The sequence below is a fragment of the Ammodytes marinus genome (assembly GCF_949987685.1).
Source record: "Ammodytes marinus genome assembly, chromosome: 3".
Lineage (NCBI taxonomy): Eukaryota > Metazoa > Chordata > Actinopteri > Uranoscopiformes > Ammodytidae > Ammodytes > Ammodytes marinus.
Window position 1 is genome coordinate 32,035,394 of NC_137232.1, and position 24,220 is coordinate 32,059,613.

Below are 24,220 nucleotides of genomic sequence, written 5' to 3' on the forward strand. Positions count from 1 at the left end.
CGGACAAGGGTGCTCTTTTGCACCCATAACCACGCCCAGCTATGATGTCACAGCGCACTGACACGCCCAGCAGTACACTTCTACATAACTGCAGCAAGGCCCAAAGTTTAACAACCAGGAGGCCAGAAAATTACATTTCAGAATTATTCATCATTTAGTCGATGAACACAGAAGATATTATTTAACATTTTTAACCAATCAAATTCAAGTTTAAAGAAGACATAATTATGTATTGGATGTACAGCAGATGTGAAGTTATGGCTTTAGTCACTTTCAGGCAAATGATTCTTCATCGTTCAGAGGATCTTAATTAGCTTCCTAGTTCCTCAAAGTTGACTTCATATAGCTATATAGAATACAAGAAAGGACATGAGGAATGTATGACAAGACAAATTATGTTAAAACAAATTCATTAAATGATTACATACGATATATAAATAATTCAAACACTAGTGCCTTTACATTTAATAGTAAAATCTCAATCTATTACACTGACAAACGTTAGTAATATTGTCACAGTAATGTCAGCTTCCGTTCACAGACCAGCGTCACATCATGTCTGCTGGAATGAGCGAGAGAAACATACTTGATCGCTCCTTGCCAGATGACCTCTGCACCACTTGGACCTGAGGTAAATATTTGCAGGGTGGGTTGCCCGCGCTCTGCTCTTACGCATGCACACACCGTGTGGATGGTTTGGCCATACACTGCTGCTGTCAGTTTGCACAGGGTTCAAAGATTAGTCTGCGCGCGGCTACTGTTTACTTGTTAGAGAGAGCGAGCACCTGCTGCTCCTGCTTTCACCCGTCAACTCAGAGCTGTGGATGCAACAGAACACTTCATAACCGCAAAGTTTAGTAATTCAGTGGAGGTTAATACATCCAGACAAGTTAAATCCATGACATGTGTCCTTAACTGACCTTGTGTTCCTTAGTAAACCACACCCACCCAAATAATTATCTACAAGGGTTATTTTTGGCCACTTGGAGGCAGCAGAAACAAGTTGTAAATGCAACATTGACATATCACCTTCAACGTTGATATGGCTAACTTGTCAGCTAAAATCTGCTCATTTAGCCTACATATCCAACAGGTATGGAGGACCATTATCTTTGGTGTTATGTTTCTGGCCGCCTGGATAATTAAAACCTAATATTAACTCTCTTTTAGCTCTGTTTTGGTCTCTACTAACTGTTTATTAAAACATGTCTCTTCAGCTCCAAAATGCTCCACGGTGTTCACCTGCTGGTCGCTAACTGTGTCTGTCTGCTCTGTGAGGTTGGAAGCGTGTCTGGTCCCACATTTCTAAGTAGTAATCTAACTATATAATAGTTAATAGTATGTCTGTCTGTCTGTGTGTGTGTGTATTGGTCTCACTCTTATTCTAACCTTCCCCTGCCCCCTACCCTTCCCCTAACGGGGTCAGCCCTTTGTTCCCAAAGCCCAATGTTCCCACAGCTCGATGGTCCCACAGCCCTAAGCTCCTGAAAATGGCGTTAAGGTTGGGGCATCACAGCTGGGTGGTTAGGGTTAGGGTGAAGGGACTGGGAGAGGTGAGAACAGGAGTGATACCGACACACACAGACTATGGTCCCACAGCTCTATGTTCCTGAAATTGGTGATTAGGTTCCGGCATGATGCATCACAGCTGGGTGGTTAGGTTAATAGGACAGGGAGAGGAGGAGTGAGACCAAGACACGCACGCACGCACACACACACACACACACACACACACACACACACGGAAAGACATACACTATTCCCTAGTTATACAGCTAGATTGATAAGAAATGTGGGACCATCGGGCTGTGGGAACATAGACAGGCTCCCCACTAAAGACAAAGTTGGCTACAGATCAGGCTGATGGGAATGTAGATCATTTGCAGTTATATATTCATAAACCAAAGTATTATATCTGATGATTGCGCTAGAGGAAACGTTAAGTGTTATAATCTAATTCATCGTGAGTTAGACATGGATGTCTGAACCAAATCATTTCACAGCAATCCTTCCAATAGTTGTCAAGACATTTCCCTTGAAAACATAAGTGTGAACATTGTCATTGTTCAGGCTTAAGCACATGAGATGAACAAAGGCAGGGGGGTCCATCATCTTGTGACAATAAGTGTTGGTGCAAGATTTGAAACACAGTGGTGGAGCAACCTGACGACTGACTGATCCAATTTATGTGACTGTATTTTAACAATGTCTGAACCTCTTAGTCATTCTTCCTCCCCTCAACAGGGAGTAGAAACCAGGAGAGTAATGCATGTCTCAACCACGTTTTACTGCGTAGGATGCACCCATCTATTATCAGTACTGCACCTGTCATGACTTTGGAAAGACCCTGAAAGAAAAATAGAGTGAATATATTATGGCTGTGTAATGGGCCTAGTATTTTATTCAACCTAACAACAAATAATCTAATGCAGCAAAAGGCTGAGGCTCCTTGGAGGGAACTGATCTGCTTCTCAGAGTTCATTAGAAGTTTATTCCAATCATGCAGGGTTCATTGTGGTATATAGCAATGTTCAGTTGGTTTTGGCTCCGTGTCCCCCCCAAAACTGTCAACACTAAAGCTCAAAAACAACAAGCAAACAGACCAAAAGCTGCCATTTCTCTCCAACGCCTCGGGGCTTGTGGTTCAAAATGTCCTCAATCTGCCATTTACTTCTATTCTTGATGGTCCAGATCTCATTTTACATGGTGGAATAATGTCAAATGTTAAGGATACGCAATTGTACAAAAGGGAAACCTCATGTTAGGTTTGTTATAGCTGAAAGCAGCTGCCACCGTGCTGGAACTGCCACTAATGAGCGACTTTTCCCCATCTCTGACCTTTACTTAGATCCATCTTAGCCTCTACACCTGTTGCCAAGTTACAGATGGCTCAGAGGCTGTCAGCGCCCTCAGGAAACATTTCACAAGATCTTGCTGTCCTCCTGCTTGCTCTTTGCTCTGCCATGATACATCGCGCAGGAAGACTTTTGGCCGTATGACTGTGGGACCCTGTGTTTTCAAGTTGGTACCACCTGTATGGACACATATTTGTGGAGAGTGGACTAGAGCTCCAAGTGAAACTGGCTTGGGCTGAGTGCAGCAAAATCATTGCTTTCAGATGTTGTCTTCACCTTTTACACAAACAGTACTTTGTGGAAGTTTTAAGTCTGTGAACAATGAAGCCATTTTGCCTGCCATTTTAGTTTGGGCCCACATCACACATTTGTTGACTTTGCTTCTGTTGAAAGATGCCAATGTGTCTTAGAAGAATCCACAAAAGGGAGTGAGAGAACTGTTTGATATTTTTATTAAAAGTCAAATTAGACAGGATCTGTTACAGGTCACCGCTAACCTGTTTTTCTTCCTTTTCATTGTCTTATCACAAGGTGTACAGATGGCAGTGGCATCTGTCTGACCTAGGGATGCTTCTTAGCTCAGCATTCAAATAAAACAGGCAGAACTCCGGTCTTCGTCCATAGCCTTTATTGGAAATTCTTTACATGTGAATCCTCCGAACCTGCCTGAACCCAGATTTAGAGACTATAAATATATATATAAAAAAAGAAAGTGTAAAAGAATTTTGCAACAAACAAAGCATTTACAGTCAGGTCTCAACACAGGGGCAGTCACCTTTTTGTTTGTTTGGTGAAATGTCAAACAAATTATAACAGTGAAATATTTGTAAATAATGTCTGGTACAAAGCCGAATTGAAACAAAAATCATAAAAGTAGGGGGGGAAAACAATCGGAGGTCTCACAAATTAGTTTTGATAACAGCACTTGAGAAACACAGGAGCACAGCACAGTAAAGACAGAAGAGGGTAACCAGCCACTGTGTTATAAATGTGTGTGTGTATATATATATATATACATTTATACATATATATTACTGGCACCAAAAACTACAGAATTGTCTATCAAAAGTTTGTCGTTTAGCCTGATGGGTGTTGTGTGATTCAAAAACTTAAATCAGTTGGTCACTCGGTCTGTAGAAGTTATTTAAAATCCACCTGCAGTCCTCAACTGCACTGTCCTCTGATGACCAGTGATCACAGTAAGCCATGCGAGTCAGGTGTTGCACCAGTTCAGCTAACAGCTGGAAATACTTGTAAACTGCCTGCTGGTCTAAAAGTGTTCAAAGTGCAGGAGTAGAGCACCACCTGGTGGTTCAACCAGGAAATGCACAAAAAAATCTCCATTTCCGTTTCACACACACTTTGTCACTAGATCCATCTTAGTGACTGACAGAGGCTTCAGGTGTTTGTTACAAAACGTACAAACGTGAATATTTCTGCTGCGACAGAATTAAAATGACTGACATGCTCTCTGTATTAACTAGGAGAGACCTTGATTGGATGTAATTAAGACCGACAAGTTTTCATTTACAATACCAAATAAAAATGTGCAAAAAATATCAAATATTCAAAAATGCCCATTTTCTTAACAAACGTCACATTTGTCATTTTAAACACCGTTTACAAATGTTTATGCACATAATTTCAAGAAAGTATGGTCCTGCAGCTGCTGGCATAATAGGTGTAATTTACACAAGAGAAGTGCAATATGATGGAGCATTGAGGTACCGGTTCTTTTAAAGTGGCGGGGCACTACAGAGGAGGAAAGGCTGGTCAACTCAGCACGCCAAAAACAAGACGCAGAGCCAGGGGGGGGGGGGGGTCCCTATTTTTTAAAACACCTTGGCACCAAGAGCTGAGATGACACTCGTGTTTTAGCACTAAAGCACTTGGATCGCACTTGTGATCTGCAGTCTCGACCCAGCTTATGACAATAAATCCAAAAACATAACAGAAAAAATACTACAACTAGCAAAATCCTACCATGTTTATCTATAGACTTGCATTTGACCAAAGTTAATGTTGGTGTCAAGATGCTTAGTAGTAGGACAGATTTACAGGTGACAGGGAAAAATCATCAGCAATGGGTTCTTTTTTTTACAACATCTGGTAACAAGTACTTTTTAGTCAGTGAAAACACCATGAGTTGTAACGTGTGGGTGGGACAAACCAGACAGACAAATGTCTGAATACACTGTAGTGGTGTTTGGGGATAGCACATGTAAAAACAAAGATGTTCACAGGACAACATTTTAAGTCTAATTACACGTGTGTGTGTGTGTGTGTGTGTGTGTGTGTGTGTGTGTGTGTGTGTGTGTGTGTGTGTGTGTGTGTGTGTGTGTGTGTGTGTGTGTGTGTGTGTGTGTGTGTGTGTGTGTGTGTGTGTGTGTGTGTGTGTGTGTGTGTGTGTGTGTGTGTGTGTGTGTGTGTGTGTGTGTGTGTGTGTGTGTGTGTGTGTGTGTGCGCGTGTGTGTGAGAGGTCATCAACTTGGAACTGAAGATCAAATCAAAGAGTCTTAAGAGCTATGTGGACTTCTCCATTATCTCAAATGTCTCATTTTTTTCTTAGCTTGAAAAAAACTAAAATGACCAATATTAAACATGTTACAAATATAAATTGGTTTTCTTTTGTAATTTTCAAAAATATGAACAAATTCAATTACACAAAAAAAGAATTCCTTCTGAGGATTTCAAAGTCCCGCTGGTTGTCAAGAAGAGGAGATGGGAGGATCGTCTTTAAAGAGCGGGACAGAAATGTTAAAGCAAAAGAGAGATGACAAAAGAAACACTCTTTATGAAGAAGAAGAAAAAGGACCCTAGACTTCACGAGCGTTTCGGTCTCTTGGAATGTCGCTGCTTCTGGCTTGAGCGGTCCTCGTCACCCCCCCGCTGACGAGTTTTCCGCGTGTCCCGTTCACCATCGCTATCCTGCTCCCTGTAATCCTTCTTGCCTGAGGTGGCAGAGGACCGCTTACTTCTTCTTCTATTGTCGTCGTCGTCATCCTCCTCCTCCTCCTCCTCGCTCTCCTCATCCCTCCGTCTTCTGTCTGACTTCCTGTTTGATTTGCCGTTCTGCATCATCTTCTTCTTCTTCGGTGGTGGTGGTTCTTCTTCTTCTTCCTCCTCCTCGCTCTCCTCATCCCTCAGTCTTCTGTCTGACTTCCTTTTTGATTTGTTGTTCTGCTTTTTCTTCTTCTTCGGTGGTTCTTCTTCTTCTTCCTCCTCCTCCTCCTCCTCCTCATCTCCTCCATCCTCTTCTTCATCCTCTTCCTCGGATGTTGCGGTGGGTTTGGAGACGCGTTTGCGTGAGCGCCTGCGGAGGTAGCTGAGGCCAGGCAGCAGCTTGTGGAGCAGCTCGGTGAAGGTCTGCTCGGTCTTGACCATGCAGGAGAGCACGCTGCTGCCCTGCTGGTTGTATTCCTCTGCGTTGGAGAAGACCAGCTTCAGGTCCTCCATGAAGTCCTGGGCGTGACGATACGAGCCCTGGCTGAACTTCTCCAGCATGCTCTGGAAGTCCATGGGCTGTGAGATGATCTCCAGGTAGTCCTCGGCCTCCTCCACGGACACAGGCTCCCTGAGGAGAGGAGCAGAGAGAGGGGGGGAAGAGGGGGGCATGAGCTACTGTACGTATGTACTAACGCAAATCACACAAGATGTTTATTTGTTCATTTATATTCAACTGCTCCACCTTAAGTTTCACTTTTGTTTCTAATCTCAGTGTCAAACCGCTGATCGACAGCGGGGCCTACAGCAACAGCCAGTTTAAAGTCAGATGATCACTCAAAAAGCTTAATTATAAAATAAAGCTCTCTCTGCCTCTCTCTTTCTACCCGTCTGCCTCTCTCCACTGTACACTCAGTCACTCCGACAAAAAATATATATAAATTGCTCAACCCTCATCCCCCATCAATCAGCACAACCCTGTACATTTGATGATAAAGAGTGATGTAAAACAAAAAAATTCTGTTGTCCAAAAAGATCATTTTGCGCAGATACCTTTGGAAAGTGAGCCATTGAGCAGTAAACTGGATCCTGGACTTTACATTAAAACAAACTGTTGTCTTGTGCTCACCTGAAAGGCCAGCTGTAGCGGAATTTTGTCAGTTTCTTTAGGATCTCCTCACACCTCTCCAGCTCCAGTGCCTGCCTGCGCACTCCTGTTTGGGAACTCTGTCGCACCTGCAACAACACAACAATTAAGAACAAAGGAATAACGCAACCATGGCTCATTCAATGCTGTTGATAAAGACTCGACACATGTGGAGAAACATCCTCTATGCATGTCTCCTGGAGGGTTCCGTACCAGTTCATCAATGTCTGCCGGGCTGTTGGGGCCAGGCTTATGCTTGCTGCTGTGACTACTTGGAGACGGCTGCTTCTTGGATTTACTTTTGGAACTTTTCTGCCGAGACGAAGGCTGCTTATTTTTCTTCCTTGGTCTCACTGTAAAATAAATAAAGAGAGAGGTGATCAGAACAAAGATAACAAAGTAGAAGGAAGGTAAGAAAATACAATCTCTGTAGAAAAGGGAAGTTAAACAAAAATTGGGGAATGGTGACAGGGCCAAGGAAAAATACTCTGAAAATCTGAAAGTTTGCCACGTGTCATACCACAAATCAACGCAAAACCTGCAAACAGGGATTTATTTGAGTAAATAGTTTTTGTTGAAAAGTGGTGTTCATTCAACCAGTCCTTGGCAAATGCACAAAGATAGTAAGTAGCGTTATGAAAGTGCTTATGGAATTTGAAATACCGACGATTCATGAAACTCTCTTTAATTGTTATCCTTGACCAGCAGGCTTGAACTGACAGAGGGGATCATCCTGCCACATACTGCGAGTGAAGCCAGAGTGAGACGTGGCTTCAAAGCAAAAGGTCTAGACCTGAGCTGAGCTACATGACAACACAGACAATAGAGACCAAGAGACCAAATTCCCTCCATCAGCATTCCTCTCATTCCCCGCTACAAGAACCCCAGGTTTTCAAAAAACAAACTTGAGCCCTAAAATCTGTGACCTCTCCTTGTTTAATTCTGTTTATTTTGTTTTTGGGCCATTGTATTGATGACACAATGTATTCCAAATTTGAGTTCGAAACATAAAATGTCAATGATAACCTTGACAACATTTATCATCATACGTTTACTGATTGTCTGACTAGAGACAAATAACTGAGACTGAATTGTGTCTTGCCCATACTCACAGCTGTGCCCCATGGCTTTGTAGTCGTTATCTTCCTCACTCTCTTCCTCCTCCTCAGAGTCCTCCTCTTCAGACTCCTCCTCATCCTCTTCTTCATCCGTGTCCTGGTTGTAATTCCTGCAATGGAGAGAGCGCAGATTAAAAAGATGAATGTGAATATTAAGGACGGAACTTGGTCATATTAATAATATATTAATATTAATAATAGGTATCAAATAATGCGTCAGTCTCAAAAGAAAAGAAATAGGCCGTTTTCACATATAAAAATCATATTAAGCACACAACTTATACATATCGTCTTTTAAAATGCTCAATTTAATAATAATAATAATAATAATAATAATAATAATATTGTAATAATGAATTGTTTTCTTTTCAGTTGAGAGAACCCGCATGGAACAGAAGGTCAATTAAAGCAAACAAGGTGTACACAAATGATGCGCTACCTCTAAATACCTAAGTTACTACGTGAACTCTATAGGTCCACTGGTGTGATACAACCGTTAACATGGACAATGGAGGACTGTGATGAAGGTACCTTGAGCGGGAGCCACGTCTGGCCACAGTGGGCTGGCAGGCGGTGCACAGCCACTCCCCAGCAGGGATGCGGTACAGGGCCGGTCGCAGACAGAGCAGGTGGAAGGCCTTGTTGCACCCGTCACAGAGGATGAGTTTCTCGTCATCACCTGGAAGAGATCAAAAAATACAACTCATGAAACTAAATATTGTATAATTAATTTCCTGGTTTTACCCCAAATGTTTTCAGTAGGCCCTCATCCTCTTCTCGCTGTCTTACTTTTTCTGGCCAACAAACCAATTGCACCTTTTCCCTCATGCATCTGTGAAAGTAAGTTTTTTTTTTAAACTTCTTATCACTACAGGTTCACCTGTTGGCCTGCGGAGCTGCTGGCTCTGAATGTAGACCTGCATGACACTAATAGCCTGCTCTGCTCTGAGCCTGTCCCTGCCTCCCCGTTTGCATGTGGGTCTACACTCCGTCAGTTTCAGCACAGATGAGCTCTGCCTGAGCACTGAGTTTTGAGGATCTGTGGTGATGTAATTCCCCCTGTTATTGTTTTTGAACAGAATGTAAATGAATACAATACATGCCAAGTTATATAAAAATATATATATAATGCTCTCATTGGCTGCAAATAACCTGTGTTGCCCATCTTATTTACAGCTCATTGCTGACCATGAGGCAAACTGAGTAAGACAGCCTATGAAAGCAGTCCTTACCTTTCTTGCGGCAGACTTTGCAGCGAGCGTTCTCGGCAGACATGTCCCACTTTATGCAGGCATCCAACATTCCCAGTAGGACGTGCATGCGGGAAAAGGTCTGAGCCTCTCTGATAGCGGTCTTCCACTTTTCGACCGCTGTTGCAACCTAAAGAGGAAAAGTCCAGACTTGTTCAAAGAGTTCAGTAGTGAGCAAACTTCAGATTCTTTTATCTCTTTTTGTTGTCTGTTTCTAGCTACTTTTTAAAACATAAAAAGATTGCATGTATATTCTCTTACCTTGGCCTCTTCTGCCAGTCTCTTCTCCTCATCCACCTCTTCAGCCTTGCTGCTGGTTTCTTCCCCTCCCTGCTTCCTCTTCTTTTTCTGCTTTGGGGCCATGAATCCCTGCAGGAACTTTTTGATTACACAGGCCTGGATGGTGATGATGCACTCGCCGAAGTCTTTCAAGCTCTCCATGTCTCTCAACTGTGAGTAGAGGATGAAACAGACAAACGGTAATGAATTAAAAACAGACATACTGCATGTAAATAAATAAAACTTTTGGGATGGTGTTTAATGTTTGTGTATTTCATCAATACTTGTTAGAACAGGGGTAAAAAAAGAAAAAGAAAAAAGTTTAACCTTTGAGTCATGTATGCAAATACATCTTTCATTTATAAACATGTTTCATTCTTACAGTCTGAATATTCAGGGTGACAAATATTGTATGACGTCCGTCACAAACTAATTACCTGATCCTCAAAGTCTTCGTGGTCATCCAGGTATCCCAGGCCTCCCTTCTGGAGTCTTGAAGCCACTTCCTGAATGTCACTGCGCAGGTATTTGAGCAGCTCTGCCAGGCCATCACAGGTCCTGAGACCCATTTTGCCCTTACGTGTCAGATGGACAGAGTGCAGGATGTCCTGGAATCTGAAACAGGAATAGGACAGCTTTGTATTTAGCTCCATGGTTACTCCATCACTGCTGCTGCCTTGTTAAAATGACATTGTTTGCAATGGACGGGAGTGGTGTGCTGCTTGTTTTCTTTATACCAGCATTCTTCTTCATTTATTGTAGCTGGTGCTTCAGTAATTCATGTATTGTCATTCTAAAGTTTTCCACAATCTACAAGTTCCCCGCTCATGTTGGTTCAACGCATTTCAAATTATCCCCTCCAAAAGATCCCTAAAAGATGGTCACACTGGCAACGCATTAGCAGTTCAGTAACACTCCATGCTAACCAGCTCCTATGATAAGAGTGCAAGCACCTGCTCTGTAGCTTGGTCTTCAGTTCACTCTCTCGAACCCCCTGAGGATGAAGACTTTCAACAAGCTCCTCCAGCTCAGCTGGGCTGTCACAGACAAACCTGTGTTCAAAAACAGAATGAAAATTAACATTAGAATGATACATTTTATAATATAAAAAAAGAAGGTGGCGACGAAAAAGAGAAGGATGATAATCAAGACAGACAGAGATAAGCAAAGCTCATACCAGAGGTTCTGTCCCTGTTTGGGAACAGTAGTTTCTATACAGATGTCTGCTGCTGCTCCCTGCTGGGCTCCCTCACTCACAGCACCATCTATGCTGCCGTCATCCTTCTCACCTCCTACAACGTTAACATTGATCAATCATCATTTAGGATTAGGAGCAGAAAAATTATATCCATATACATTACTGCGTACCAATGGGTTCCTGAGAAACATTTTTATGTTTATGAACATTTCAGACAACATTTATTATTAAAGATACACCTTTTAAAAGAGGATAACTTTTACTATAGGTATTATACCTTGTGAATCCTGAGTAGAGGCTGACGCAGCATCCTCTTCCTCCTCTACATCAGGCTCCGGCTCAGGCTCAGCTGGTTTGTCCTCTGGAGGAGGGGTGAAGTTGTAGTCGATGCCTTCATGCACCCAGCCTTTCTCAATGTACAGACCAGGAACCACGTCAGAGAAAAGCCAGTATCTGAAGGAAAGTGTTAAGCAAACCATGGTTATGATCTACTACTTCAAAGAACGTACACTTCACTGTTTGATTTGCCAACATCTGTGTGCAGCACTAACCTGTTGTGATTTCTGTCGGTGCCCATTGGAGTCCTACGCATGACTAGCTTGGCTTTGGAGATACCGTCCTGGAAGGCTCTTTCAGTGGCAGCCCTCTGTTTGCGTATGCGCTCCTCCTCAGCCTCCTTCTCATAACGCTCTGTGGGTGATAACGCAGTGACAAAAAGAGGAGTTAGGTATATCAACTTGAAAATGATTCAGTAATGACAGAACTGTGTGGCTCTATAATTACCTTTGTTCTGTCTGTCCATCTCCTCCTTCTCCTTCTTGGCCTGCATGGACATCAGCCGCCGGCTCTTCACAGAGCTGATCATGTCCTCCGCCTCCGGCTCCACCTTTGCTTCTTTTTTCACCTCCTTCTTAGGGGTAGGGGCGCCCTCTTTCTTTTTCTCTCCTTTGAGCCAAAGAAAAAAGATATAGCTTAGCAAGCTGTATTGGTATTGTGTGGGTATTATATAAGCTTTTTAGTTGAGTTATAATGATTGAGAAAAGAAGGTAAAATCACAGTATTAAAGCTGTAGTGTGTAACTTCCTCATAAGAATAAATGTCGATTACATTCAAGCCATTGCCAAACGAGCTGAGTTTGGCAATGGCAAAAAATCATTAAGCCGAGCAGCTCCACAAAACTCTCAGTATTTCTCAGTATGGCAGCGTTTACAAACTGGTGTCACCCCCCGGACACACAGGCCCAGGTGCTCAGAAAAATTCCAGGAAGCGCCCAAGAAATGTTTGTATGTCACAACCCCGATTAATTACAACACAGACTACATTAAAACTGTAGCGGTGATAGCTCTCTCTCTCTCTCAGCCTACCTTTGCCCTCCATCTCCTCCTTTCTCTTCTTCTTCTCCTCCCTCTTGCGATCATTGACCTCTTTCAGCATGGCCAGGCGCTCCTTCCACAGCTCTCCCGAGCGTTGCAGCTTTGCGTCTACGTGGTCTTCTACAGAGTAGGTCATGAGTATGCGGTGGCACAGGGCCACCAGCAGATAGACCTTCTCCTCTGGCGTCAGCTCAAACACCTCGATGGTCTCCAGCTTGTCCAGGAACTCAGTGGTCACCACGTCGTCATAGCCCCCCAGTGGCCCAGAGGCCTCAGAGCCATGGACACTCTCTTCGCCGTGAGCGTCGCACGGTCGCAGGCACAGCCGCGCTAGCTCCGACGCAGAGTGCATGGTGAGGGGGATCTCAGACAGGGGCATGTCCAGCTCCCCGTAGCCTTCTGCCAACTCGTCCTGCAGCAGTGTTTGAAGCAGCACCACCAGTACGCGGTTCAGGTAGTGAAAGCCGGACCCTTCTCCGACCAGTGCCTCCATCAGAGTCACTGCTGTGATGGGATACTGGTCATCGGGCATCAGCAGCCCCGCGTAGCAGTGGAGGAAGTCCGTCACCATGGCCACGTCTCCAAACAGGGCGTTGGGCAACCCCTCGGGCATGTCCACAAGCTTGAATGTGGGCAAGGTCTTGCCACCTTCGATCTCCTGGTCCTCGTATCGGCGCGACTGTTCGCGGCGGACCAGCATCTCCTTCTCCCGTCTCTCCTTGGCCTTTTCTCGCAGTTTCTCTTTGACTTCCTCACGTCTTTTCTTGATCTCTTCCTGCTTTTCCTCTTCGCTCATGGCCGCCCATCGCTTCTTCTGCTCCAGCAGCTCCCAGCGTTTCTGCACCAGCTCCTTGAGCTCCTCCGGCAGCCGGCCGCGATCATCTGGGGACAAAGTCTTGGCAGTCTTGGAGATGAGGACTGAGATGGCGTTCTTCTTGTCTTCTTTCCCCTTGTGCTCCTTATAGTAACGCAGAAGGTGCAGAGCCATGGGGTGCAGTGGCTTCCCCAGTTTGGGAGTGCTGCCAGAACTGCGGGCTCTCTTCTTAGGGCTCCCAGCAGGCGTGCTCTTAGCCAGATGCAGCAGGGTCATCTGCTTCATCTTCGGTGTCTTGGCGCCCGCTTTACCGTCCTTTTTAGAAGCTTTGAGGACGTTGAGCTTCTTGTCAGCGCTCTTTGAGCTTTTCTTTCCGTCTTTCTTCTCCAGTGACTTTTTGCCTGATTTTGGAGTGGAGGGGGCTGAGCCTTTTCCTTCTCCTTTCTTGGGAGATCCTGAGTTCTTTACTTTGAGTGGGGAACCATTAATTTTCTGAAACACAAAAACGTGAGGCATTTAAGCATGACTTAATACCAAATTATCATCAAGAAATATCTTAAACGAGACAGCCTTAAGTTCATACAAGCCAGCTTACCTGCATGTGGCCCCAAAGGGTCGGACTAAGGGGCATGCTTAAAGAGTCCTTCTTCTTTTTTCCTTTCTTCTCTCCCTTCTCATTTCCTGGATCCTCTCCTGGTGTGTCAGAGGTCTTGAGCTTCTTGCTTGGTTTCCCGTCTGGAGATGTCAAGCTCTTGCGCTTTGCGGAGGGATTCTCTGAGAAAAACTTTAGACAAAATAGCCCAGTGTGAGCCAAGCACAAGCACCTATTTCAAACCAAGCCAAAAGCAAAAATTTGACCATGAATAAATTACCTTTTGTGGATCAAGCAGGAAGTCACTGAATTTGCTGGGCAGGTTAAATTTTTTCACCAGTTCATCTTCCACCACCCAGGGGGCGCTCTCTCCCATGCCGAGCCTCAGAGCGTAGTGCCTGATGAAGTAGCGCATGATCTCCTTGGTTGGTGGGCGCTCCGTCCTGAAAAGACTCTCTACTGGGACATCGCTGATCACCTATGGGAGAAGATTCAATATCAGTTTTGTTTCAAATAACAAAAAGAAGTTTAGACACTTTTCGTTGACTGCCGACAACATGAAACAGACCTTATCCTCGTTTATGAGCTTCACGTCGTACTTATGAGGAAGGAATTTGGGCATCACCCATTTCTTCTTCTCTTCCTTCATGGCAGTGGGAAGTTTCCTTGGTGAACGTCGTGCTCTGTCACCTGATAAGGAAGTGAAACCACATTATGTTAAATTAAAAAAAATATATATTTATAAATAAGTGATTAAAACTAAAAAGGTGATATAAGAGGAAAGTTTTAAATTAAGACATTGTTCACTCGTTTGGTTTTATCCAAGCAACATGACAACATTCTTTATGTACTTCCCAAACATTTTCTTTTTGTTTATACAATGACTAGTACTCACTGAGGCTCTCCCTCCGGTTCTCCTCCTCTCGGGGAGAGGGCTCCTTCCTCTGGTTCTCCTGACTTGCGTTCTCCTTGTCGCTGGATGGAGAGTCACAGGCTCCTTCAAGCTTCTTCTCTCCTGTTTCTCCCTCTGCGTTTTCTAGTGGATGGATCTTCACCACCTTCACTTGCAAAGATTTCTCCTTCCCCACCTAAAGGGGAAAGGTCTTCTTTAAAACACCTGCTTACTACTGAACGCCCACTGTGGATGGGCATAATTTAGATTTAGCTTAAAAATAATAATTGTGTTATGCTTAGGTAAATTGAAAGAAATAACTTAAAGTACACCTAATGCATTGTTAGGAACATCAAAGATCTATTGTATGGTACTCTAGAGATAATGTATAAAGTGATAATATGTTAATAACAAGTCATTAAATGAAACTGACCAGAAAGTCACACTCTTCATCCACAGCATACTTGGTGAGGATTTCCAGCCAGGACAGTTCAACCAGTTTGTCTAACGACACCGTGTTGTGGTGGACAATCTCCAGGATCGGCTTTTCAAACCACTTGGGGTACTCCTCCTCAAGCCTGCACAAAGAAAATGGTCAGTACACATTTTTTTTAACAATAAATGAAGATATGGTATAGTAAAAAAGTGCATCTTGTATACCCTTCAAAAGCTTTTTTTTTAAAGTATAAAGTGAAACACTGATCTTAATGTCATGACAAAGACATGCTCAGAAACCACGACCTCTGCCACATGAGACAAAAATGTAGTTGCTTCATGGGTGTGATGCGCTCTATTCATGGCATACCTACATCGTTTGGACGTGTGTGATGCATTCATCACAGCGGCCAGAGCATTACATAACAGGGCAACAAAGAGTCGAGAGTGACCAGAAGGGGGCAGTAACATCTCTCTACTGATATAATTAGACAGAGCTTAAGCACGTCCTGTGACAGTGACTTGAGCTTTGGGCCATGCACTGCCATGTCTTTGCTCTGACATCTCTTTGAGCCACATATATAGTTCGGTTCACTTTCTTTTGCTGACACCAAATACAGTATACACAGATATGCACATATGATTGGTATACTAGTAAGTGGACAAAAAGAGATAATCTGAACCATTCTAAAAGATTTTTGGGCTGTGTTCTTCCCCGTTGCAGATGAGGATAACCGTCACCAGGCCAGTGCAGACTCAATCACACACACCCTCTAAATAGAAAGAGAGGAGGAGCACCAGATTGATCCAATCAAAGCAGCCCAGCAAGCCTTGTGACCTTCACTGGGCGACTGTGGCTATTTCATGACAGTGTTAGTGAGGCTTCTCCGTAGGTTTGGGAAAGTGCATTTAAGTAACAAGTGGTGGTGTATAAATATTTAGATTATGAATGCATAGCAGTGTCATATACAAAACTGTTCCTGTGTTTTCCTGAAAAAAAACGGATACAATAGCCTTTTACAAAATGCATGCCATGAGGTATTACATCACTAGTTGGAAAGAATTGCGTACATGCAAAACTAACAGGTTAGATATAATACTAACAGTTCGGTGACTTCTTGTTCCTCCTCCCATGCTTCTTTGTGTGTGAGCTGGCTGCTTCCAGTGCTCTTGCATGTCCAGATGCGCTCGTCATACCTCTGCAAGCGAGCTTCATACTCTCTGTAGACACTTTGTTAAGGAAATTACAATAGTCACATGTACACAGTTCCCCCTCCTGTAGACGTTTGCGTACCAATTACAATAAGGGGCACACAATATGTTCTGCTGTCGCAAATTGGTGCCATTCATGTCAGCAAAGAAAAAAAATGATGGTGCTTTAAGCTGAAAAACAGTCTTTCTTCCTTCCTTCAGGTAAATATATGTTCTGGGAAAAAACACACTTTAAGGGTAGTTGATGGGCGTTAAAAGTTTGACTGTGCTGCCTCTGATGATTATATAAAACCACCAACAGTCAAGTAAACGAAACCCCCAAGGCGAAGTCTCAGGGCAGTGGTGATATATATCCAAGTAAATAAAAACTGTCATGCGAGCCACATAGCTGTTTCAACGCAGGAATCCATATCTACTACAACTAATAAGAACTTCAAATGACCATAAAAACGTTGGCTGTGTGTGTCACATTGAGCTGTCATAGATGGCTTCGATGTGTTTCTGACAGGGACGTTTAAGTCTTCATATTTAAACCAAGAAGTGGGTAAAGTTACCCAACAGTTTAACCAACACCAAAGTAACATACACATGCATACGTCTCAACTCAAAGAACCGTGACAAGTCAAATGTTGTCCCCCCGTTGGCTAACTTTAAAAAACGCAAATGTACCGGTAGCCGAAGCTAGCCATTAGCTAACTGTGAGCAGCCTGTGGAAGCGTACGACACTAGAGTGACATAATGAGAAGTTAGCGTGCTAGCTAACCCTGCTAGCATTAGTAGCTGACAGCCAGAGAGCAAAAGCTGAGAGTGAAAGTATACCTTTAGGCAACTCTCTACATTTGTTTAGGCATGGTAAATGAGCCAGTAGTCTTTATAAATGACTCTTTTAGCGGGCTTAGATAAATGACCATGCGCTCATTAAAAAAGCGGAACATTGGCCAGCTAGCAAGCTTGACAACCAGTGTACATTGTGTACATGCGGGGAGACACCAAATTGTGGGGGGAAAATGTCACGAAACGTCAAATTAGGTAGGTCGGCCAACTTTATAGTAGCCACCACGTGACTGAGTGGACATATATTAAATACAGACAGAAAAAGACAGATAAACAGCAGAACCGACTGTCTAGATAAGTCGCGACTGAGCATCAGCAGCATCATGTTGAAAGGATACTCTTTGTTCCTGAAGGCCTCCTTGGTGTGCTCGATGATGTAGACCTCATCTCCCGGGCCTGGTGGCTCGGCTAGCGGCTTAGCCAGTGGGTGAGGTTTCCGGCCTAAAAGCGGTGCCATTTCAACTCCACAAATGGCACGGCTGCCAACAGGAAAATCAAAGCTTCCCGCAACAAATTAGTACAATGGTATACAATAATATGTCCTTAGTATGTATCCCAAGTGTCCCGAAATGTCCTAGCACGTCTTGCGTTACCGCCGGCAGGCCCGGCGCACTCAACGTGTAGCGGCTAGCTGACTGGCTAGCAGGCTGGGTGCTATCTCTGTGCAAAACAATAACAGAGCGTTTCTCGTCTCCCGCCTCATCGCATCCTCCTTCTTTCGCCCGGCAGCGGCGTCATACTGGTTTTACGCGTTGTCTAAGATGTACACGAGGTAGCTGGACTTGTCTCCCGGTAAAGTTGGCAAACTTTTAGCTCCTATGGGTTAACATGAAAGGACGCAAACAGCAACGAACCCAAACTCGCGGCAACAGCCAAAGCTCAGCGGGGTGTGTGGCGCGCGCTGTACAGTCCCAAATCTTCACCAACTAGGCCTGTTCTCGTCTAATCTAATGCATTCGTTGCCTGTTCTTACTGTCGGAACTTCTTGTTCAGATAACAGCGTTAACGAGTGAAACGAAAAAGTAAACTAGATCAACCAAGAGGTTAATTCCTTGTCGAAATGGCGGGAGTTTCTAGTCCACCGGCACAATCCGTACTCCGTCAATACTCCGTTTCCCCGGCAGCAAGCAGCGTCGCGTAAACGTCCCGCCTTCTCTCGACGTTCATTGGCTCCTCCAGTGAGGCGCCCTCGTCGAATTGTTCTGTTACGGTCTCTCATTGGCTAATCTGGCCGTTCTATTATCAACCTGGAACACCGAACAGCCCCTTCAAATATACCACTCGGCATATAATATAAATCAGAGGCTAGAGGTCAGCAAAACATATTATGTAATTAACTAATTTATATAAAAACATTTAAATATTTTGATCGTGCATTTGTTAAATTTATTTTGTATTCATTCCTCTTTTTATCAAATTATTTTCTGAACCCATTGTCTGGGCTCCATTTTGAACATGTCTGATTAAACAATAGAGCATGCCTCCATTATAGTGATTGCCCCACAAGATATTGCGATGGATAAATATCAACCATGCAGCACCAATTAATTGAAATGTAAACAAAAAGCAGCATTTATTATGATTGACAACGTCTACAGTTATAAACATGGGCAAAATATATTATAAATATTTAAAAGATAATTTTATTCTTGAATGTGATAAGCAAATGATGATCTGTTCCAGAGAGAGTGCATCACATTTAAAATAAAATGGCACATTTTAGCATCAATCTGCATAGCTATTACACACCTTTTCAAAATGGCCTGTAAACCCCCAAAAATATAGCAGTATAATATGGAAACATGCAAAAGTAAAATTCAACTGCAGAAAGAGCAAATAAGAAACAGATAATTGACAGAAAAGTAGATATTTACAGCATGTGAATCAAAGTACACTGTGCCGGCAACAGCACTGACTTGTCACACCAAGTTTGGAAAATCCTCTCCATTCATTTCAGAAATCACTTAAAATAGCAAGACTTTAAAAGACCTTTAAAAGTTAAAATATTTTGCAGTAAATACTTTCTTTTTAATTTGCTGAAATGTAATATTTAAGTAAATAATGCCAAGAGAACCTTGCTAAATTGGACTAAGAACCGTGTGCATTTCAACATAACTGTTATAAATAAGCTATCTCAGAACAGAATTTTCTCCTGTGCAAATCTTCTTTAGAGGAGGCGCTCCTGATTCATCCAATTCCTCCTGTTGAATAAAAAATTGAATACAAAATTTAAAAAACATGGATAACTCAAATGCTCACATGGTTAGAAACAATTCCAGTTCACACTTAAAGGTGAAGTGAGCGATATATTTATGTTAATATACATGTTAAATTGCTCTATATTCATAAAGTGATCACTTAATATAGTGTACGCGCTTCATAACACAGATCTCTCAGTCACCTGCTCTGCATATAATCTGCAAATATACTTTTCGGGTATCCCACAACCTGATATCTAATCAGAGGAGAGAACGCTACAAATGGCTACGTCTCTCTGCTGGTGCACGTGCAAAGAGCGACAGAGGGGTGAATGTTTATGCGCCTACAATTGCGGAGCAGGTACAAATCCTTCCCAATGTCTGTTTTGATGGTTTTTATCATGTTTTATCCCACTTATGGATCTGAGATGATAGATGACTCGCTGCTTGAAGACCGCAGTGCATTAATGTGGTGACGTAGGGATGAGGGAGGGGACTGCCCATGGCGTTGCCAGGACATTTTGACAGGGGCGGCCAAGATGGGACACAGACCTAGAGTGGGGTGTCCATCGCAACCCCTGAATGAATGGCATGTGATATGCTTTATAACCAATGCTAAGATGATTTATCATTTCAAATGCCCAAATCATGTTAGTATCCATTGTAATGGGGGTCTGGTGGAGCCACAGGAGTGGCCATTAAGATTCTAGGGGGGGGCATGGCCCCCCCTAGAATCGCCACTGGGGACTGCTAACTGCAGTCACTGACAGGAAGTTAGCTAAAAGTACAATTTTTCTTACTGGACCTTTAAACCAATTCTACATCATGTATCAGACCCAAGAGGTATGAATTAAAATTAAAATGTGATGAGTCTTCCTTGAACCTGTGTATCTGGGGTGCTCCGTCTGACAGCTCCAGATGATAGAGGGTCCTCTTTGATGAGAGTAGGAGGCTCATCGGCCCCCTCCTGTCCCGACTGAAGGGGCTCTACATTCACAAAGAAAGAGTGGAAGTTTACCCTCATGAACACATATCTTCTACAGCGAAGGATCACAGTACAGGACACGACTTAGCAATTACCTATGTGTGAAAATATTTATCATTGTTTATTATTTGTTAAAAACAGATAAAACACTAACCATTGAGTTTGTTGGAAAGTCTGGTTATTTTGATCTATTGATTATCAGAATTGGTTCCATTTTTGTTTAGCTCCAGGATACATATCATTCTATTAATTGTGTTTCCCTTTTTTTAATGGCATACTGTATGAAACTGAGTGAAAACATGTTTCACATAACCATATCCACATACCATCCACACTCTCCTGGCCCAGCATAGGAGGCTGTGAGTCTTCAGTCCGGAGGCTGGAGGTGTGTGGAGGGCTGACCTGCTGTGAGCTGGAGGTGCTGCTGCTGTTGTTGTCCATTTTGGGCGGGTAGACATCCGACAGAAAGCTCTGGTTGCTGTTTTCGTCTGAGGCGGAGGGAACACTTGAGTTGAACTGAACATACAATACAATACTTTTTTCTTTAAGATATTATGACGTAATATCACATTTTGTCTTTTTGACATAATCATTGTGCATGGGAATGATTAATCTCAAATCAGCCACACCACTCACCAGTGAAATCCAATAAGGAGTTAGTAGTATTTTCCAAGACCACATCTTTCAGTCCTCTACCCTCTCCACCTGTGGATTTGGTGCGAAATATCTGATAACAAAGGGGGGGATGGGGTTCAAATTAGAATACGTACCAATAAATAGATTACAGTAAATCCCTTACAGCTATAGTGCTTGATGCTTTTTTCTTTTTGGCAGAGGCCCCACACCTGCTTTGTTTCCGTTACCGGCACCCACTTGAATATGCGTAAGGACGTGTCTCCAACTGTCACCCATTTCTTCTCCCTGGGGGATGAAACGAGTTTGACTAATTTTTCTTAAAGCAGTTTGGTTAAAAACAGCAGCACCTGCTTAAATAGCATTAATCTGCAACAAGACACACAATGCACAATGCTCGTGTACACTACACATAGCAGCAGAAATGACAGTTAAGCACATATGCTCTTAGGCACGCTGATAGCCGTCGTTTACTTTGCACGAGCGTGTGAAAAATATTTTGATTAGGTGTGAAACGTGTACAGTAATTTCCCCGTAGCGTGACAAAAGGACAGTCGTGTGGAATAGATTTCAGCGGGCAGCGTGTGGGCTGTAGCTGTAGCCATATTGACAGCTCTCCGCGGAGAAAAAAAAAACTCAGCTAGCCCCGCCTCGCCTGTCAAACCGGGATGTTGATTGGTCAGCGGCTCCGTCAATCATCTAACTTTTCCGACTGAAGTTTGTTGAGCGACGCAGCAGATATCAGGCTACAGTCTTCTAATACATTTCCCTCCATATTGTCCCCCCCAGACAGCCTACGTACCATTTGCGCACTTTCTCGATGGCCGCCAGGACCTTTTTAATGTCATCTTTGGCACGACTTCGGGTCTCTGCGCGGCCTGATCGTCCCGACATCTTGATGCTGTTATGATTCATCTACAGATGCATCTGAAAACTTCAAGACCAAGCCCCAGTCCTCCGTTACAGTGGCAGTCTCGCGAGATTTCATCGTCTCACTTGTTTTTATTTTTTATCTGTTTTTCTGTTAGCACTGTAATGTTAAGGTGAAGTGTTTTAATTATATTTCTATTCATCTGGGATTACACGACTGAAAGTTTGTATGTCCACTGGTTTAATTATTTATTTTTTCCATTTTATTCGACTACTTCATAGGCTAGGCTACTTCTATCCTATTCCACTATAATGCCACATTTATTATTAGTTAATAGGCCTTAACTTGTTTTACTCGGCTACATTTTATGTGACCTATGTAGTTTTTATAGTTACTCACCAGATCAACACTTCTTAAACTTATAGAGCATCATTGAATATAAAACCAGTAGGCTAGTTCCATACCTTTTTGGCTAAAGGCCATAGGCCTATATAGCCTATAATTTAAAAAAATAATAAAGATAGAGAAAAGCAGTAGCCTATCTCGTTGGATCCCTTTGAGTAGTTGTTTAGTTTTTCCTACCCCATCATTAAATCAGTAAAATGCATCATCTTAAGATTCTTAATAATGTGATGTGTGATAAGTCATCACACATATTACACAGTTTTCACTTATAGTTTTGATACTTGAAGTAGGCTACATTTAGCTTATTATGTGCTTTTATTGAAATGGGATCTAAAATACTGCAGGACCTTTAGTTGGTGGTTTCTCTTCCGACAGCACCTTGGCTAAGAAGGGGATGATGGATATTAAAACATTTATAAATAAGTAAACATAAAATTGCACTTTCATGTTGCACAACATGTGGCACTTTGTAGTGTGGTATATTTAACTAATGTACTATAATCTTGTAGTTCTGAGTTTGTACCTTCAAGCTAAATTAAATGTAATGTAATTCTACTTCTACAAAGATTAGAGGACGTCTTCCATCGTCTATCTGTTTGATTGTCATTTATATTTGTTGTGCACTGGAAGAGAAGAAGGGGGGGAAGCTTGGCTAAATGTATAGGCTACACTATTTTTGACCTGCGTTTCCCATGTTTTACCAACAGATGGTGGCCTTGAGTCATACGGAGAAAACAGGCGCCTCGTTTTTCTTGTGACAGAGAGCAAAGGTTGAGTCTGTTGTAATTTTGATTGATTAGTTATAGGAACATTACACTGACTCGATTATCCTTTGCTCACCTGTAGGCCTATAGACCAGGGTCCACTCCATTTAATCAGATAGCCTATACTCCCAACTTAAAACTCTCAAAACTGACCCTTGAGCCCTCTGTGGTTTACAGTGGTGTATAACCGCAGACACATGTAACCTATTGTGTGGGAACATAAAGGGGGGCAAAATAAGCTCTTTCACCCAGCGATACCTTTTTGATGACACACTGTACAGTGGCACTGACATGCTTCACTGACAATGATCAGCCTTTTTAGTCACTTGGAGAAGTTGTGTGGCACAGATGGAAACACCATGGAGGGAACTCATTCTTCATTTCTTGCAGGGCCTGTGGCATGAAAGACTGTGTTGACTAGGGTTAATATTATTTATTTTTCAACTTACTGGTAAAATGTGATGTCTTGCGTAAGATATTTCAATATAAAACCTGTTGCTTCATTGGCCATATAGGCCCAAAGCAGCCTTGAATTGTGTAATTTATTTATCGTGTTCCCCATTTGAAGCTTCTGGTCATTAAATAGCTTTCATTAAAATAAACCGATTTCAACCTTTTCCACATTGTCGTGGCAAGTATGCAGTGATGCGATAATAACCATTACATTATTTACATATCCATATCCTGTTTTGTGTTGGTTTACTTCTGCAATAGGCCGATAAAGGCTACAGAAACAGTCTGAAAGTGGTGTTTTGAAGCATCAATAAGTATTTGTTTGATAAGACTGCTGGTGTATTTTTTATTTAAATATTGTAATTTTATTCATTCATTCATGTAGGCCTACTTATTTATATTATTGTATTTATTTTATTCAAGATTAAATTCCCAACACATTAGGTTACTGATGTTGTGGGTGTGCCCTGCTGGAGCTCGAGCCAGTAGCTGACCACACTGGGAGGAGTCAGCTCAGTTGCCAGAGAAAATATCCAAATAACCTAACAGCGACGCTTGCGCGCATGCAGCTGAACGGTGTCCGACGGCAAAATATTTTTCTCTGAGGCATAAATGCGCTTCATACACAGGCAGGATTAGTGTGTTGTGTGTTGTTCGCAGCTTGCGGCAAATAACAACAGAGTTAGCCTATGGTCAGACATTTTACTTGCGTCAAGTTTCATCAACTAACTTGCACACATCACTTCCCTGATATAGTAGCTTACCCCAATAGTCTATGTAGGCGGCCTATCGAAAAACAAGTAGGCTAGGCTATGTGATTTGAAACTCAGGGAAAGTTTTCTTCGTGTAACCTAAACAAAAAAGCTTCCTCTCGAAGCTATCAGCGTTAAACTATTTCAAAGAACTGCATGCTTTCATTGACACTGCACGTTTAATCAACATGAGCTTTATTTTGAAGAAGTGCAAGCG

General features: G+C 42.8%; 2 protein-coding genes across 2 annotated transcripts; both read right to left on the reverse strand.

Moving 5' to 3' along the window:
* Positions 1-3,357: 3,357 nt before the first annotated feature.
* On the reverse strand, positions 3,358-18,032 carry baz1b (bromodomain adjacent to zinc finger domain, 1B). The gene is made up of 21 exons (XM_080053870.1): positions 17,281-18,032; positions 16,001-16,117; positions 14,895-15,039; positions 14,465-14,657; positions 14,138-14,259; positions 13,850-14,047; positions 13,573-13,761; positions 12,155-13,469; positions 11,574-11,735; positions 11,342-11,480; positions 11,068-11,243; positions 10,770-10,884; positions 10,546-10,644; positions 10,030-10,207; positions 9,575-9,763; positions 9,296-9,443; positions 8,595-8,742; positions 8,058-8,173; positions 7,159-7,298; positions 6,928-7,034; positions 3,358-6,429 (listed from the first exon to the last, which is right to left on the reverse strand). The coding sequence occupies exons 1-21, from the start codon at positions 17,397-17,399 to the stop codon at positions 5,679-5,681; spliced, it is 4,866 nt and encodes a 1,621-aa protein (XP_079909996.1). The 5' UTR covers positions 17,400-18,032; the 3' UTR covers positions 3,358-5,678.
* Positions 18,033-18,496: 464 nt separating this feature from the next.
* On the reverse strand, positions 18,497-21,697 carry bcl7bb (BAF chromatin remodeling complex subunit BCL7B b). The gene is made up of 6 exons (XM_080053876.1): positions 21,561-21,697; positions 20,971-21,046; positions 20,762-20,852; positions 20,452-20,613; positions 20,024-20,127; positions 18,497-19,143 (listed from the first exon to the last, which is right to left on the reverse strand). Exons 1-6 carry the CDS (start codon positions 21,671-21,673, stop codon positions 19,072-19,074), a joined length of 618 nt encoding a protein of 205 aa, XP_079910002.1. The 5' UTR covers positions 21,674-21,697; the 3' UTR covers positions 18,497-19,071.
* Between the last annotated feature and the right edge of the window lie 2,523 nt (positions 21,698-24,220).

Excerpts from the sequence above, each read along its gene's own strand:
- baz1b (XM_080053870.1), bottom strand. The coding sequence starts at position 17,399 with ATGGCACCGCTTTTAGGCCGGAAACCTCACCCACTGGCTAAGCCGCTA. Across the intron at positions 11,244-11,341 it reads ACCGACAGAAATCACAACAG|ATACTGGCTTTTCTCTGACG; the intron begins GTTAGTGCTGCA and ends ACTTTCCTTCAG. Across the intron at positions 7,299-8,057 it reads CAAAGCCATGGGGCACAGCT|TGAGACCAAGGAAGAAAAAT; the intron begins GTGAGTATGGGC and ends TTTATTTTACAG.
- bcl7bb (XM_080053876.1), bottom strand. The coding sequence starts at position 21,673 with ATGAATCATAACAGCATCAAGATGTCGGGACGATCAGGCCGCGCAGAG. Across the intron at positions 21,047-21,560 it reads ATCGAGAAAGTGCGCAAATG|GGAGAAGAAATGGGTGACAG; the intron begins GTACGTAGGCTG and ends TTCATCCCCCAG. Across the intron at positions 20,614-20,761 it reads CTCCTTATTGGATTTCACTG|ACGAAAACAGCAACCAGAGC; the intron begins GTGAGTGGTGTG and ends CCTCCGCCTCAG.